The sequence below is a fragment of the Columba livia genome, chromosome 1 (genome assembly GCF_036013475.1).
Source record: "Columba livia isolate bColLiv1 breed racing homer chromosome 1, bColLiv1.pat.W.v2, whole genome shotgun sequence".
NCBI lineage: Eukaryota > Metazoa > Chordata > Aves > Columbiformes > Columbidae > Columba > Columba livia.
This window is the reverse complement of record NC_088602.1, coordinates 108363055-108381045: the sequence shown is the minus strand read 5'-3', so window position 1 is coordinate 108381045 and position 17991 is coordinate 108363055. Positions and strand designations below refer to the sequence as shown.

The window sequence follows — 17991 nt, the reverse complement described above, 5'->3', positions numbered from 1 at the left end:
TGGTGTTACTAATGCAAGAGCTACGATGGCTGGTGGAGAGCCCTTGTCTCCATGCTGTTGTACGTGCAGTACCCCCTCAGAGGCTCTTACCCTGCGCTGCATGCACGACTTGCTTCAAGCTCAGTGGAGCTTCTCAGTAGAGCTTGCCTGGACTGATTATCATTAGAGAAACACACAGATTCACTGCTTGCTTATTGAGAAAACATGTTCCTAGACGAGTGTGCAGATAGGCAAAACTCATTTGGGGGTATGAGGGAAAGCAAGGAAGTGAGGGTGACACAATAACAATCATCTCGGCAAATGGGGCTTGGTCTTTTCTACATCTCTGTAGACTTCCTACTGTTTATATAGTGGACCAGAAGCTTTCAGGCTTGCCAGAACAGCGTATTTTCCTGACAATTATTATTTGTCTCTATATACAGGGAAAAACAAGGCAGAAACATCTGTTCTCATGAATGAATAAAATGTGATGAATTGCACAGACATCCAAAGGCTTTTCTGATGTTTTTGGTCACATGTCATTTGGTTTTAGCCACATCTTGTTTCCTGCCCCGCTCAATGATTGCAGGGATAAGAAGAGGGCATGAGAGGCAGAAACCGCGCCTTGGTGCCATCGGCTTCACGCCTCTCCTCTCTCCACTGAGACACTTCAGGTGCCAATGCTGCAACTTTTGGGGATTTATGCATGGACTGCTAAAAAATAGGAAAAAGGTCTCCAGTGCCTGCCAGGTTTCTGCTGCAGACATGTGGGAAGCCAGACAGTGGCTGCTGTCCCAGAGCCCCCCCTGGCCCTGCCACATGGGAGCTGTGGGGGCATGAATCCTACCTGGGGTGTGCTGGGTGCCAGCTCCCAGACAGAGACAGGGACATAAGCCACAGCTCCTGGACCGTTGCCCTAGGGAGATGGGTGCACCATCAGAGCTGCTACATGCCCCAGGCACTCGGTACTGGGGACTGGGCCATGGAGATCAAGGTAGTTAATGAGAGTGAGTCCTTGTTCCTGTGACCAACCACCCTGGGCTCCCCGAGATGTGTCAGTGCAAAACCAGAGAGGATACAGAGGGGGTTTGGTCACCCACTGCACAAGGCACTGACCGCTGTCCCAAAAACAGCCATGGCAGCTCAGGCTGGAGGGAACCTGGTACAGAGGACATGACATGACTTGACAGTGTGAGACACAGGTGGGGGCCCTCGTACTGGGGACTGGCCAGATCTGGCCCCAATTTGGCAGAGGATGGCAGAGAGTGGCAGGAGGAGCATGAGGAAAAGAAGGGTGAGATGTCTGCCCTGACGTGAGAGCCCTCCCTGGCCCTGGTGGGGCAACAGGGGCTGTATGGTCTCAGGGCCAAATAATCAAGTGCAGACCTGCCCTCCTCAAGACAGTCCAAGCCCTGCCTTTGGACCCCATCTGCATTTACTTTGGCTTCCACAGCACACCATGATGACGATTTCCCCAGATTAACTCTCAGGGAGGGCCAGAAGCGCCATATCTCACAGGATCAAAACCACAGCCACGTACCCTCCTGCCTTCCCCATTGCGTGCCTCATAAACACCCGTCAGCTTTGCGGTCAGGTTTGGCTTTATCACCAGGCGTGGTGTGAAGCAACATTTTATTCCAGACAGCCCTTCCCTTTGCAGGCCAGGCATTTGCACCACAGGATAGTGGCCACAGCAGGTGCCAGTGGCAAGGTGGGGTGGCTGCGCAGCCAGACACCTACGCACCCAGCCCAGGAGCCAGCATGGGGCTCAGCCGCACTTGCCCAGGCACTCGAGCAGCTCCATGCGGATGGCTATGCGAACATGCCAGCCCAGAGGGATGAGGCGGATGTAACGGGCCACGATGGGCGGCCGCAGCAGGTTCTGCACCGAAGACGAGCGGTCCGAGTTGCCATAGAAAACCTGTGGAGAGAGGTGTGGGCAGATGGTTAGGGGGCTGGAAATCCTGCCCTGTGAGTTTTGGGTGCCTGCGCAGAGCTGGGAAGGAGGAGGGTCCCTCTTCCCTACCCCCAAAGTAAAAGACTTCAAAATTATCAAGACACAGAAAATGTTTGTCACTGTGACTGAGTTCTCTGAGTATGTAACTTTCCCCACCATTGCTTTTCCACTTCTTGTGGTTAGGCTGGGCTTAATCTCACCCTGTTCTACCTCATTCACGCTGCCACAGCACGGCACCAAGCACACCAAGTCAGTGTGGCTGTTTGCAGTTTATGAGCTGAGTTCCCAGACACATCGATATAGACAAAAATGTATTTCAGAGATCTTCCCCACCACTTGGCCATGCTGCCACATCTCCTGCTGCCACAACCTGTTTTTTGGGGAAAACTCAGCATCCTCCCAGGGCTGCAGGAACCAGTTGCTTTAGCAAAGCCACCAGAGCCTCCCCTGCTGGGATATGTGCCTTCCATGCAGATGGACGCTGAAGATGCCTGGGAGGCAGCAGCTGTGGGATCCCCCAGCCCACCTGGGCTGCACAGGAACCACAGGCACCACTGTAAGGTCTCCCCAGTGCATTTTTTCACTTCAGACCAACCACTAAGAAGTACGGCATGCAAATGTTTCAGTGTGCTGTGACTTAACCAGTTGTGGATTTTTGTCCTAGGGGATTTTCTGCATCATCATTGTGCCATAGCCCTGGAGTTACAACAACAGACAGAGCCCCCATTTTGCATTGTCCAGGAGTGGGTGGGGTTGTACTACCTAAACAGAGAGATTTTTATCATGGAGGTGCCACTTCTCCTGTGATGCTGACTAATGCCTCCGTCCTGACCAGCTCAGTCTGGACTCCAGCATTGTCACTACAAAATGTAAAAAACGTATTTCAGCCTTCTGTGGCTGGTCAGCATGGCATTTGTTCTCACTGCAGCGGGGGACGAATGCCCAGTGCTACTCCTGGATGTGGGGCGAGCACTGGTTCCCATCCACCTTGCTGCTCTCACAGGACTCCTCTCTTAACACACCTCCCCACTGAGATCCAATGCTTTAGTGTCACCAAACGTGCCCATCCCCAACACCCTCCCCAAGTGGCTGAAGCGCAAAGTCCACTGACCCGGTTGTTCCCGGTCTGGTCCTTGTAGTAAACCCAGTTGAGGTTTTCATCGGTGCGGTACTGCACGCTGTACTTGGTCATCCACTCATCGGCGTCGCAGCGGCCTTGCGTGAGGATCCCCGAGATCACCTTCACCTCCTTCAGGTCGATCTGCAGCCACTGCCCGTTGTCCTGGTACTTGGAGAGCCAGGCACACCTGGGGGACAGCACCAGCCATGCTATGTCCTCCACCGCTGCCCTCCCGGGTGGCCTCTTCTGCCCCCATGCTGCCACAGGACCCCTGTTCTCCACACCCACACACCCATGGGACCTCTTGGAGAGGCATTTTTGGACTCACCCGAAGCCTTGGCCGTTGAGGCGGGCCTTGTTGGCTGTCCAGGAGGAGTACCAGCCCGTGTACTGCTCAGGGTTGGAGCAGCTTATCTGGTCAGGGGTGACGGCACCGGACTCGAAGCCCAAGGGCTTGTGGTAGGGACACTCTGCAGAACAAGGGAAAAACCATGTTGCCTTAAAGCCACGAGGGACTTTGTGTCCTGGCTGTGTTTGCACACTTCTTGCCAACACCCTCTGTGGATTCGCTGCTCCCTGTCCTCCCTCGCCAGGATGCTGGGGATGCTCTTAAACCCAGAACACAACCCCTGCAGTATTTGCTGCCCAGAGGCCATGGGGTCTTCATTTTTATCTCTTCTCTTGTATGAATTTCTGACTCTTCTTCCTCCCTCAAATCTTCCTAAACCTGTGCTGCCTGCAGCATTTTAAGGGGAAGGTTTTATTCAGATGTTTCAGTCTGAATTTCTTCTTGTAAGCACACATAAGCAGATCCAGTCTGGATCCATCAACCTGGATCCAGCCTCCAGGCTGTCAGCCTCTGCCTGGTCCTTGAGACATGTCTGGTATGACTTCTCTTGCTGGGTCTTATCTCCTTTTGCTCCTCCATTCACTGTTGTGATTCACAGCCGTGCTTGCGTGACAAAATTGCTGAGCCTGCTCTGATCATCCCCCCACAAGCAACCTCAGTTCTTCTGCATTTTCTGCTATAACAATTATCTTTGTGTCTGGAGATGGTCTTGTGGGAAATCCACAGATACTCCAGTTCTAGCAAGGTGTAACACTTGGCACTGCTCTACCTGTGAGATTTTGCCTTTGTTTCTTCAGGCTACCAAACCTAACCTCACAGTTGTCTTCTGCAATAGTGAGAGGTTCAGCAAGACTCCCGCTGGCTGCCAAAACTGCTGAGGGCAGAAATACTCATTCATCTTTAAAACTTTCCATGGTGGGTCACCATACAGTGCTTTGGAAGGTGAACCCTTGGTGACACCACCATGCAGAGCTCCTGCATGCTCGCTGGACCTACTTTGTTGTTGTTGTTGTTATGATCATTTTTTATGCAAGCAGGTTTTCACTGCGTATCCAGATACACATAAAGAGGGTATGACAAGTGTCACATGGGAATTGCCTGGGCAAACATCTATATCATGGGCAGCATCTTCTGATGTTGCAGCCTGTGGAGCAGCTGAGGTGCCCCCAAGGGCAACTCTGTCACGCTTTCCAGTTCAGTGTAGTTAATTTCATGGGTTTCATCAATAAAGGAGCAAACGGAGCTCTGAGCAGCTTCACATGTGGGTAAGATGTTTCCTTGCACCAGCCATGCCTGACTGACCACTGTGACGCCTCATGTTAAAAATGACTGACATACTGGGAGCATCAGTGGGCACCCAGGGCCCAGCATGACCACAGCGTCTCCGGTGCAACGCACCAGCACTGTGGTGGTGTGATCGATGTCTCATTAGCGAAGTCCACTAGGTTGATATCATATGCATCAATATCTCATTAACATATCTTGCTCAGTCAGTACCTCATGACTGTGTTTTTCCCCACAAAAAGCCAGAGCTGCCATCCCACCTTTCTCCAGGCATGGAAACATCATGCTTTAGCACCACATTATAACCCCCGCTCCCCTTGTGCAAGAGGGAAGCCAGGCCAAGGTGGCCCCGCGTGTTTACTACTCAGCAGGCTTATCTCGAACACCACGTAACTTTACTTTTAGCAACACTAATCCACAGAACACACAACCGTAATGCAATTAGGAGGTCACCTTCTGGCATGCCCGGGTGCACCATGCGCGGGGAACCTCGAAATAGATTCCTAGTGCCTGCACGGCCAAACTGGCTGTGCCATTTAACACTGTTATTGCTGACCTGGAGAGCACTTTGTGCAGCAGCTGCTCCGCTCCAGCCATGCCAGAGACAGCTCTGCAACAATGCCTCAGCACGGCTGCTCTGGAAACTGTCCCCAGGCAGTGGGGACACCGGCCACATGGCCGTGGCTGGGCTGGGCAAGGAGAATGCAAAGCCCCACTCCCTGGGGACAGAGACAGCTGGGAGATACAGTGACAACATTCATTATTCAGGAGAATAGTCTTCATCAGTCAAGGAAAATGCCTTCATTACTCAGCTACATAACGCTAACAAATGACAGCACCCCTCACACCTAGCTCAACAAGAAACCTAGAGCTGCTCCTCTCACACACATCCCACAGTCATGGATGGATCAACCAAACCTGCCACGTCTCCTTTCCTTCCCTTCCATTTCAAGGGGCAATAGTTTAAATGGAAAAAGGGTAGGTTTAGATTGGACATAAGAATTTTTTTACGATGAGGATGGTGAGCCACTGGGGTAGGTTTCCCAGAGAAGCTGTAGATGGCCCATCATTGGAAGCCTTCAAGGTCACATTGGAGAGGCATTTGAGCAACCTGATCTAGTGAAAGATGTCCCTGCCCATGGCAGGGAGGCTGGACTAGATGATCTTCAAAGGTTCCTTCCAACCCAAACCATGCTGCGATCTTGTGATTTTTTGATGCAAGTGACAGCAACCTGATACTGGGCTGTAGCAAGGCTTTGTATGGAGAATTGTACACTGTTAAGGTTAAACAGCAAGAAAACTGGGGCTATTCAGCCTGGAGAAAAGGAGGCTGAGGGGAGACCTGATTGCTCTCTGCAATTCCCTGAAAGGAGGTTGTAGCATGGAGGGGGTTGGTCTCTTCTCTCAGGTAACAAGTGATGGGACAAGAGGAAATGTCATCAAGTTGTGCCAGGATATTGGATATAAGGAAAAAATTCTTCATGGAAAGGGTTGTCAGCCACTGGAACAGGCTGCCCAGGGAAGTGGTGGAGTCACCATCCCTGGAGGGGTTTAAAAGGCATTTAGATGAGGTTTTTAGGGACATGGTTTACTGCTAGAGTTAGGTTATGGTTGGACTTGGTGATCCTGAGGGTCTCTTCCAACCAAAATGATTCTATAATTCTATGAAATCACACAGTAGGACCAGGCTGGCATGCCAAGTGTAGGTGCTGGTAGGGAGTCACTGTGAGAAGAAGGACTTCTCAAGGGGTTGGTCAGGGATCTCTGCCGGGCCGGCTGCAATCCAGTGTTGCCATAAGGCTCTGTGATGCACGTGAGTGTGCCGACGCGGCTACTTGCACCTGTGGGAAGCAGGAGGATCCTACGTGGCGACCTGGAGTGTGCAGTAATCTCCATTTGTCCAAAATATCCTTTGCTGCATCTCTGTGCAAAGGGATACAGTTACAGGTAGGCGATGTGCAGGTGCAGGGGGGGCACCTTCTGAATGGAGAGGGACTCAGACAAGGATGCAAGGACTGCAGGGAGCTGCCCATCACAGATGAGCTTCATGATGATGCTGTGACAAAAAAGGAGTTGTGGCAGCCAGCCCTTTGAAAGGGAGCAGTGAGCTCGGGCAGGGCCATGCCAGCTCAGACTCTGTTTGGGGTTGTGCACATGGGTTTCTTTCACAAGAGACTGGAGGAAACCCTCACAACGAATGATATAAAGCGTTATTTCTGATCTTCTATAAGTGCTGCTTCTGCATCACAGGGGCGGTCTCCAGCAAATGCCTTCTTCATCTGCATACCTGCCTCAGCAGGCAGCCCTGTGGAGATACCTGCTGCAGAAACTGGCCTGAGAAGCCATGACCCTTTACTGGGGATATGTGGGGCCACTCTGCCCTGGGAGCAAGACACCATCCATGCACAGCAGATGCATCCTCTCCTTGTGGTTTCTTTGGGCAGGGAAGACACCAGTTGGCAACACTCAACCTGGGCAAGCCCTGGGTGGATACGGCCTCCACAGGAGCAGGGTGCATGGAGGGCCAGCTCAGGGTAAGCTGATGGCCCCGCAAGGCTGACTGGAAAGCCTCTGCACTTGTCAGTTGCCTCACGCCATGGGAGGGAAACCTTCAGGTCCAGCATGAGCATAGCATAGAAACACCTGGGTTTTTTCCTCTCTCATTTCTGTTTGTGTATGCATGCAAGCTCTGCCAATGACGTCATACTTTCTTGTTAAAATACATTTTTATTTGCTTTCTAGCCTGTCCTAATTTCCACTCAGAGCTTTTCCATTATAATTCTTTTAACCTCCTCCTCCTTTAGGGCAGCCATGACAAACACTGAACATTGGGGTGACTGTTTCCCCCGTGTATCTCCTCTCGGGAAACCAGAGGCAGCAAAACACACCTCAAGGTGTTGCACAGCCTCTTGCAGGAGCTGGGAGGAGGTGGTTGCTAGTAGGCATGAGGCAGGTATCACTTTAAACTTCCAGTCCTAGAGGAGGTGGCCACCTCTGAACGTCTATGTGACAGAGGCCTGAAGAAGAGTGTTGCTCCTGCGGGACACATGAGCTAAACCTGAAGATCAACTGGGCACCAACAAAACCTTGCTGGAGTAACATGGCAGGGAAAATGTGGCAGTTGCAGAGAATAACAAGGGAAGATCTTGATAAGAAAACCTATAAAACATGATCTGCAAGGAACAACTGAAGGAGGTGGGCAAGGGCAGCCCAGAGAAAACTCAAAGGAAACACTATTGTAGTATTTTACTGTTTAAAAATGTGTTTCAAAGAAAGAATAAACTTTTCCTCGATCCCTGGGGAGAGGAGAAGATGTTACGGTCTGAACTGCAGGAAAGGTGGAATCAGCCTAGATGGCAAGAAAGGTTTTCTGCAGCGAATCCTACACATGGTGGTAGATGCCCCAGGCCATTTCTGGGGGCTGTAGGAACAGGGCAAGCAAATCTCCTGCTAGTGCCAGCCACCCTGGGCCACCCCAGGTGACCTCCCGAGGCCCAAGCATGGCCCCCGCTGCTGCTGCCCCTCTGCCCGATGGTGAAGGGTCACCCTGCATCTCCCACCGGTACGGCTCCCCCGGCCCCACCATGATGTGCTACCTCTGCAATGCAGGACACAATGGGAGAAGCTGCTGAAGGTCACCAGGCAAACATGGTTAAACACACACTGGTCCATTACCTGGCATGCACTCTAAGCTGTTCGTCCTACTGGACCACACTGAGTTAGGACCTCCTTGGCAATCGCATTTGCAAGCCTTGCTGTGCCACAGCTCCAATCTCTCATCCTAAAGGGAAAGGGAAAAAACAATAATAAATCAATAGTGACAAGAGACAAAATGTGAGTAGTGAAGCTTAGACAGACACTCATGCCCACCTGGGCTGCTGCAACTTCTCTGAGCCCCTTTCTTCATGCCAGCCCTGCATGAAACATGGGATGACTCGCCCCCACCCTTAAATTCAGGGATCAGAGCACCTATCTGTGCTCCAAGGCCCAGGTGCCATCCCTCCTTCTGCCCTGAGGCACCACAGCTGGGCAGTGCCAGACCCCCAGCATTTACCCAACAGCCAAACCAGCCAGACAGACTTACCTCTCCTGGGGAGAGGGCCAGTGCAGCTGGGACAGCTGGCATGGAGGAAAGAAGAGAGAGATCAGAAACACAGATGCTGCAACCAAATGTCAGGAAATGCAATGAACACTTATTCCTGAGTGGGGGAAAAATAAATTGAGGAAAACCTGACAAATCTACAGCATTTTCCCAAGCTGATTGCAGGGAAAAGCAAGAAGATGTGGGCAGGTACAGGGCACTGTGTGTGCCCATGTTGTGCTACTCCCCTACTGTGTTTTCTGTGGCTTTGGCATCTCCTCTTTCTGATCAGATATGCCTGAAAAATCCTGAGGAGAAACCCATGCTGGCCCCTTCAGCCTCTACTGTACAGCTAATTTCACTGCTCTCCCTTTTTGCCACCTTTCCATCCAACAGTTTCCCTTTCCCACTTTGCCCTTAAAAACCATGAGCTGCTGATCCCCAAGGGTGAAATCCCAGCCTGACACCACCACAAATCCCTGGTGCCTTCAAAGGAGATGGGACACCCTGAGAGGTCCCTGGCCTGAAATAACTTCATCTGGACAGCACAGAGCAAAACAAAATGTAAATAGTTCTTCCCAATCCATCTTTCAAAGGAGACTCCCCATTTTTTTCTTTCTTAGAGAAAATCAGCTGTTGTGGCTGTAGAGGAAAAGCTGCTATTTTTGTAACATCTGACCTGTTTTATCTCCTACCCATCACTGAGCAATGGCTTTTTTATGAGCCCTTTGCTGAAAGGGCTCTCCAGCTTCCCAGTAAAGTCCAAAGCAGACTACATTAATAGCATTTGGACTGGCAGACTAGTGCCCAGACAACTATGAAAATAAAACAATTTTTAAAAGAGCTGGTGACTCTTCAACACAATTTGAATGTCAAACATCATGTCTTGAATACTGGTAGTGAATCTGCAAGCCACTAATGATCAAGCTATTGAGCAGGTAAAAGCTTGCATACAGCAGAAACCCGCCATCTCCAAAAACAGATTTTCTGAATAAGAAAAGAGGATCTTTTCACCAAATGAATTAGACTCTGAATTATTCACTGAAATCTAGTTATGATTTATTCATTCATACACTGTCAGTTTGCTGAGCCTAGGAAGCTCCAGCTAAGGCTGGGAATTTACATCTTGCATTCCTATAGCAAGTTGCATCTCAAAAGACTCACAAACACTGTGCAATTATAATCAGCTGAAATATAAATTATATAACAAAGCTCTCTTTATTACCAAAATGCAACTGCTCCTTGTGTGTGACACTGAGCCCGAATGTATCAAGAGTCTGAAAGAAAGACCCCAGCAAAGAACAAAATGATAATTTTTTAAAATCCTTTCTTTAATGCAGAGATCATCTCCTTTGCTTCAACATCCCTGGGCAGCATTTCTGATCAGGAACTTGCCACATTAACCCAAAGCATCAGCCCTGGCAGAAGTAAATGTCCATCTACAACATAAAGATACGACTTCTAGTCAGGCTGAAGAGGGAGGTAGGGAGGTACCCAGACCTCATCGAGCTCACCAGGAAAACCTGGGTTCAAATCTCCAGACCTGGGCTGGCTCCACCTTTCCCAGCACAGATATTACCCAGCCCCCTGACTCCATGGTGCAACAACAAAACCAAGGTGGAAGTACAAGCCAAGGCCATGCCACACATTGCCACCTCTGTGCTGTGACACAAGTGGCAAAGCAGGTCAACATAAGCCAGCGTGAGGGTGGTTTAAATTAAGGCTGCTTGTCGTCAGATCAAGACGATACAAACCAGGACTTTATCACCTATCAAAACTGGACCACCTTTGCAACAGAAGCAATGCAGTGCCTCCCCCACCTGCTTGGTTCTCTCTTGGATGCTGACACTGGAGCAGCACTGGCACCGGTGGCATGGGAGCCAGGCTGGCAGGTGCCCCTGCAGTGCCTCCAGCCCATGCCACAGTGGTCTTCCCCAGCAGGACGGGTGTCCTGATCCAGCAGCAAGAGGGGCAAGGCACAGCTTTGTTACCCTGGGATTTGGGAGCCTGGCTCCCTAGCTAGCAGACTCCTGCTGTGCATCCCCACTGCTGATCGTGGGGCAGCAGCCTCTGCTCCTACACTGCAGGCATTCAAGTTTCATGTAGACATGTGCACTTCCTACGTGTTTCTTAACTTCTTTTTCATCATCTTTAGCAGACTGATTTTTGTGAGTTGTTTCCAGTTTGCCTTACAGTGGTTAAATGCACTTTGGCCTGGCAATAACCAGGTGTGTGAGTGGAGCCATGCAGAGGTGAAAGCAAAGATGCCTGCACCTCTCTGCCTAAATACTTGCCTTGGATCTCCTGCAGCACTCAAGGTACCTTTACAGCTACAGAGAAAACCTGGTAAACAATCTAGCAAATGAATGTACTTTGTACAGGGATAAAATATTCAAGTATATGTGCACCAGGTACTTTGGCCCAGCATGAGGAAGACTCTATTGTGGTGAAACCTACTCTTGTGCACTATGTGCTGTGGTGGGGAAAGGGGATGTGAATTACCAGGGTGATGTAGGGGTATTGCTTTGGGTCACACTGAGCCCTTTCAGCGGGCCTTCTGAGTCCTTGCCCAGGTATTTGAGAGCCAAGATCAAAATTTGGCACCTCACTGACAGATGCGGCTGGAAACCCAACGGCTGTGAGCAAAACAACGGAAAAAAAAAAATAGTTTTCACAGAATCAAAGAATTATTTGGGTTAGAAGAGACCTTAAAGATCACCTACTTTTAAGTCCCCTGCCATGGGCAGGGTCACATTCCACTAGACCAGGTTGCTCAAGGACCCATCCAACCTGGCCTTTTCAGGTAGATGGGTGTATGGTAGCACCTACTCAACCCCCATGAATAAACCCTCCTGCCCTGGCCACCCCAGCCTTCTCCTGGGCTACAAGAGCAGCTTTTAGGGTTTTTAAGCTTGTCACCCAGGGGACACTACTGCAAATCAAGCAAGGGTGTGACATTCAAGCACAAAACCCCTTTTTTCAATGGAATGTGTTATTGGTTGGCATGAGATACACCATGGTGCAAAAGCAGTGCCAGGGCAGGGATGCTGGCGTGCCACCTCTCTAGCTGTCCCTGCTGGGCTCGTGGCCTCCACATGTCACAACATGAGTCACTGGTTTAAACATCTCAAGTAGGAGGTCAGTTTTGCCTTTTTGAGCTAAAAGAGGTTAACTGCTCAGAGCTTACTCCCATGAGCGGCTTGGCCATCCAGCACAGCCTGCGGCACAGGGGAGCAGCAGGTTTGGCATGGGGTAAGCATAGCAGCTGCAGATGGACCAAATGTCTCACCTGGGCAGTGTGGCCTGATAACCTCTGGTGTTAGGAGAGAAAAGGAGAGAAAAATATGTCCTTGCCTGCAGTTGGCCGGAAAAAGTAGTAATTGATATATTGGTGTGTTTACAGCTGCGATGGCCCCTGTCCTACAAAGGAAATGAAGAGGAAAGCTGGCTGCCAATAGTCTAAAAATGTGATGGGCAGCATGCTTTTATAGTGAGCATGTTTGCCTTCAAGGAAGGTTACAAAGATAATTGGTAATTGTAGGTCAGACAGAACGAATTGCTGCAATTGGTGGGGAGAGTCACAAGCCCTGCACTGCTGCCCAGGGGCTGTTGTGTTAAAAGCACAGGACTGAAAAAAAACCCCAAACCATTAAAAAGGAAAGAGCCCTATTTACAGTCCCCGTAGTGCCCCAGGACATTCAGCAAACCATCAGTTCAGTGAAATAAATTACTATCTGTGAGTGTTTGTGAGAGGCAGGGAGATAGAGCGTGCGCCTTTCCTGTCCCTCCACCCCTCCCTACAGCCTGACGTGTCCAGTACAGTGCCGTGCAAAAATGCCACCCTGTAGTGCAGGATCTGGGGATCAGGGGCTGAGCAAGCACCAGAGGATAATTTTGTGCTGAAGCTCCCATCCTGGTGCAGCTGGGCTGAAGCACAGACCCCAGGGTGGTCCCTCTCGGTACCAACCACTGGGCAGGATGGAGAGGAGAGGAACCTCAGGGACTGTCCCAGGGTTGGCAGAGAAGGAAAAAAGCTGGCAGGGGCAGTCCTGGGATGTGGAGAACATGAGCTTCCTGAGGTACAGGTGGGATAAACCAGCAGCCGCAACGTTGGGCTACCTGGGGAAAGGAAGGGGCAAGGGGCAGCAAGGCTCAGTTGCTGGCATTTTAATGACAGGAACAGGTAACTGTATGTCTCAGAAAGTTTCTGGTCATTAATAACATCGTTAAACAAGAGAAAGAAGGGAGAAAGGTAAGTGTGGGCAGAAGTACCACTGCTAAAGGCTGAGCACATTTCAATAAGGTCAGCTCTGAGAAATCATATTGAATACCCTGACCACAGAGCCTCAACAGCAAGCTATCTTTTTATTTGGTGTGGCTAGAATTACTGACAGATGTACAAGCATGAGAAAGCACATTATAAAATAAAACAGAGAAATAAAACACAGAACAAATGTCAGTCACTCAGTTTACTTGAATAAGTTCACATAAACCTGGCCATTGCAGGCAAAGTATGTGGAAAATGTTAATAACTTTGTTTATTATTGACTTTACCATTTAGGTTGCCTAGAAGCTTCAGCTGGAAAATAGCTAATTTTGCCTCTAATCTCTGTAAGCAGCATCTCAGTTTAACACAGCTCAGAGAGATGAGCAAAACTATATTCTCTCCACTTTTCTCAGTACTTCCCTGCTTCCCTTCTGCACCGGTGGGCCATGGGGCAGGGGAAAGGAAAACAGCTGAAAAAAATGTGACTCGAACGCCAGAAAAGATGTCACAGAAATGAAAGGGGTGATTGGAACAAATGACGCTGGTTTTATCACTTTTTCTAAAAAGCACACTGTTGTAAGTCCATGTTTTCCTTGAATGGTACATTAGAGAGCATCAGGAGGCAGAGCTAGGTGAGGAGGCATGAAAGCAACACAGAAGGCTGAGACACTGAAAAAAGCATTGCGGTACCTCTGAGCCCATCGAGTGCCGGTTTGTGGGTTGCTATGTTATTAACCCAGGCTATTTTTACATCCCAGCCCTGGAAATCGTGCCAGGCGAGTGAGGTGACTCACATCAGCCTGCACCAACCTCGGCAGCAAGGTGCATTGGGGGAAGCTGTGTGTTCCTGACCAGCATCACACATAGCATTTTCCCCATTTCTCCTTGCCCCTGTGTCAGTGGCAACAGCCACAGGGAACAGGTTGCCCAGAGAGGTGGTAGATGCCCCATCCCTGGAGACATTCCAGGCCAGGCTGGACAGGGCTCTGGGCAACCTGATCTAGTTGAAGATGTCACTGCTCATTGCAGGGGGTTGGACTAGATGAGCTTTGAAGGTCCCTTCCAACCCAAACTATTCTGTGATTCTATGATTCTATGACCCGTGCTGCAGCCACAGCCTGTCCCCAGGTCCCCTCAGCCAGCTTAGCCCCCTCACCCTGTCACTTCATGGTTGCTTTTGTTGTTTTTCCCCCAGGGCTTTTTCCGTGGCCACGCTAAGCAGGCTCTGCAGGGACAGAGCCTGTTGTGCAGTGCAAACAGTGCCTTTATTTCTAAAAAGCACGGGATTTAACTGGTCCTTGGGAGCTATGCTGGCAGGCAGAGACCCCCAGGGCATATATCCACCAAAAGATTTTAGGAGCCAGGCTGGCCTAGTGAATGCAGCGTGTTCATCCAAAGCCTTTCACCACCTGAAGCCACCCTGGGCCAAATGCTCAGCCTGTTGCCCCTGCAGATGATGTTATGGCTGTGGCACCAGCACCTCAGCACACATCAGCCTGCTAGGACTCATCTTTGCTGACGAATGACAGGCCGGGTCAGAGCCAGAGATAGAAGGCAGGAGGACCAGCATCAGCATCGGCCTGCAGAGGGAAAAAGGGCTCGTGCTTCACGTTGAGCTCCTCTCTTACGCTTTAACACGGCTGCTGTTTCCCTCATTCATTTTGTGGGGACTTATCACAGCTTTATTATCTTCATTTCCATTTAATTTTCTTTAATGCTTTTTATTTAGTTTCTGGTTTTATTCATTTGTACTGTGTCTCATTTAATACTTACCACTATTTATCTGAAAGTGATAAAAACCATTTTAAAATAACTTTAAATAATGGCAATTATACCTATTTAATTCATGCTCATTTCTCTTTTATACCTGCTGTCTCCATAATGTTTCTACAAATTTTTTTTATGTTGTGAAAATATTTGAAAAAATATCAACCTTTTCCCCTTTTCTTCTCAAGAGACATGTAATTAATTTTTTTTTCCAAAGTGCTCCTTTGAAAATTTTTGGCAGCTTCTGATCTTATTGACATGTTTGTTCCTTCCTGCTCAGAGCCATGCAGAACATTGCCTGCATAGTAATTTCAATAGATGTATCCACAGTGCCAAAGGGCGACACTAAAGATGTTATTTACTGTGATCTGAAGGCGGGTTTGGGCCTTTGATTTTAGTGGTGGGGGAGGGGGTTGTTTTTGTTTTGTTTGGCCGTTTTTTGTTTGTGGTTTTTGTTGTTTTTTTTTGTTTATTTGTTGTTGGTGTTATTTTTTTTTTCAAAGCTGCAAAAACAGAGGGGGGAAAAAGAAATCCACTCTTTTAAACTGCTGAGCTCTGCTTATTCCTCGACGTATAGCGAGCACGGATGGAATGAGGTGGCGCAGGCACCTCACATTCAATGTGCTAAAAGCATATTCACGTCAATCCGGGGCTCGGGGTGCTCCCCCTCACCGTATGGAGGGGCCCGACAGCTGCTGCGGCTCTGGTGGCAGGAGCCTGCCTGTGGCACCATATGCTGCTGCTGCTGTCACCGAGGTGTCCCCAGCACACAGGAGCTCAGCCGAGGCGCAGGGGCTGCGGGTGCTGCTCTAAGCCACTTTTGCTGATGGAGAATATAAGGTGTAAGGAGCTTATCGTGGCATCACGTGGCTCGGAGGACTGACCTGGCGGCACCTTCTCCATGGTGGGAGAGGCAGGAGTGTGAGGGGCACCTGGGCAAAGAGTCGCTGCTCACTCTTTATCCAGAAGAGGACACTTGGATCATGAAGCAGAGAAAACCAGTAAAGTAAGAAAACTGTAAATTAAGAAAATAAATACCAAAGGAGTGATGCCTAGAAAGTGATCCTGCAAGTAAATTTTCACTGCAGGCTCTCCAAAAATATCCTGATGTGTGGGTGTCTATTAAAAGCAAGCTGTGTCTGGGATTCAGAGCAAGGTATGAACTCAGTCCAAGGACTAATTGCAGTTACGCCACACATTGGGAAAAAACACTGGAGTCCGGGTAAAAACAGCCTCCTGAGAAGATCAGGCACCCATAACCTTCCCATGTGAAACAAATGAGAGTGAACAAATAATATATTAAGAGAATGCACCAATATTTGCTGGAAGATTAAAATCAAGACCTATTAATTAGACAGACTGGGGTAGAGCCAAACTAAGAGGATAAAATGAAGGCATGGCTAGTTGAGGAACACTTTTCTGTCCATCAAATCTGGTAGACCAAAACATTCAATGGAAACAGAGAAGGACAGAAAAAGACAGACAAAGCAAAACACTGGCAATTCAACATCCGCAGGGAAAAAGCTGGATTGTCTGATAAATCTGGCCCATACTCTGACAGATCATACTCTGTTCACACATTAATATTGGTAGATACCACCCAGCACTTTGAAGAGCAAACTCAGCCATGTTCAAGATAATAACAGCTTTGCCATTGGCTTTGATTAAGCCAGAAGTTCAAACACAATCCAGAAAATTGTCTCCTCATTCCACAGCTGGGTTAATTAAAATGGAAGAAGAATGTGACCCTGAATTTTTTGGCATCTTCTAGCTCCTGCTTAGCTGCTAACATTGCTACTTTTCTGAACAGTAAATCCGAGAAAGCCACAAAACTGAGAAATACTTTTCCTATTTTCTCGACTTATGATTGCTTTTTGCTCTTAAAGTGCCTTTGGAAGTCTTTTTCCAGGCCACAATACCTGAAAGAGCCTTTTAAAAAAAGGCAGATCTCCATCAGCAATGTCTTGCTGCCAGATAAAATGATTCAGTTTTGATTAATCAAGAGTTTTGATTAATGAAGGACCAGTCTTTCGTGTTATACTGTACCTCATTTTTCAAATCAGCATCATTATTTACTCACTGGCTCAGCTGCACTACAATTTTCTTTGCAAACTCATATTTTGACAAATTATATGGCAATTTTTTTACACTGCAATTATTTTGTGAAACAGAGTTTTACTACTGAATATTCATAGAGCTGTAAGAACACTGCTCACTCATGTACATAAATTACACATCTCCTCCACAATTTTGCCTTTCCCCAAACTATTATGCTTCCATGAAAACACAGAGAAAAGCTTGCTCTGTACCCCACAGACCCTGGGAGAAGAAAGAAGCACAGATGAAAGAAGAAATACAAAGGGGGACATCTGAAAGCGCCTCCCGGGAGGCAAAGTTCATACCTTTGTACCAGAAAAGAAGAGACAGCAGGACACTTCCCATCTTGAACTGCATCTTTTCCTTCCTCTTTCGGGAATAGCTCCTTAGCGTGCTGCTTGGCTCGCTGGCAAGGCATGAGATTAACATAAGCATTGCCTAAGCACCTTACTCTCCTCCATTCTCATGATTTTACAAGCACCATCAAGCCAACCACACAATTATTACTGTCAAGCTCCATCGTAGAGGATGTGTCATGCATAACAGTTTTTAAAAAGTACTGAGGTATTGACACTGAGTGTGACTCTGATTGTGTGTGCAGACATATGTCCAAATAAACAAGGACATACCAACCTAGAAACCACGTATACCCCCCACAGAAATGCAGATGTCTAATAAAATATATGCCTAATAAAATATATGCAGCAAATATTGTATGTAGCGTGTATTCATTATCTCCCCCCCTAGCTGTTTACCTCCAAGCAATCAATGCTTTTCCTAATGATGATTGTGTGTAGAAATCTGCCCCGGCCTTACTGCTCTTTCAGTCACATGATTGTAAGGGGCTGAAAACTGCAATTAGTAGATGAAACAGAAATAGCACATTTCAGTTGTTTACTTGCTGAGCTGTAAAAATCTCAAACAAAAAAGTAAACCTCCCTTTGCTAACAGTTCTACCTATAGTATCCTCTCAACCAGTTTACATCAAAGAGGGTTATACATTTCATTTTAAAATTACTGAAAGAGTCAAGAAAATAACAGACTGCTAGTGACTCCAGTGATCTTGCGCCTGTTCCTTCAAAATCTAACT

At 48.4% G+C, this 17991-nt stretch overlaps 1 protein-coding gene across 4 annotated transcripts; it reads right to left on the bottom strand.

Annotated features, from left to right (window-relative positions):
- Positions 1-1597: 1597 nt before the first annotated feature.
- Positions 1598-17740, bottom strand: RS1 (retinoschisin 1). Of its 4 annotated transcripts, none has more exons than XM_065072122.1 (7): positions 17657-17740; positions 17207-17307; positions 8774-8799; positions 8365-8470; positions 3385-3526; positions 3048-3243; positions 1598-1900 (listed from the first exon to the last, which is right to left on the bottom strand). In XM_065072122.1, the coding sequence occupies exons 2-7, from the start codon at positions 17256-17258 to the stop codon at positions 1748-1750; spliced, it is 675 nt and encodes a 224-aa protein (XP_064928194.1). In that variant the 5' UTR covers positions 17259-17307; positions 17657-17740; the 3' UTR covers positions 1598-1747. The 4 variants fall into 4 exon arrangements, with proteins under 4 accessions (XP_064928194.1, XP_064928189.1, XP_005512805.3 ...); XM_065072117.1 differs by having other exon boundaries at positions 8774-8808; positions 17657-17738; XM_005512748.4 differs by lacking the exon at positions 17657-17740 and having other exon boundaries at positions 17207-17455.
- Between the last annotated feature and the right edge of the window lie 251 nt (positions 17741-17991).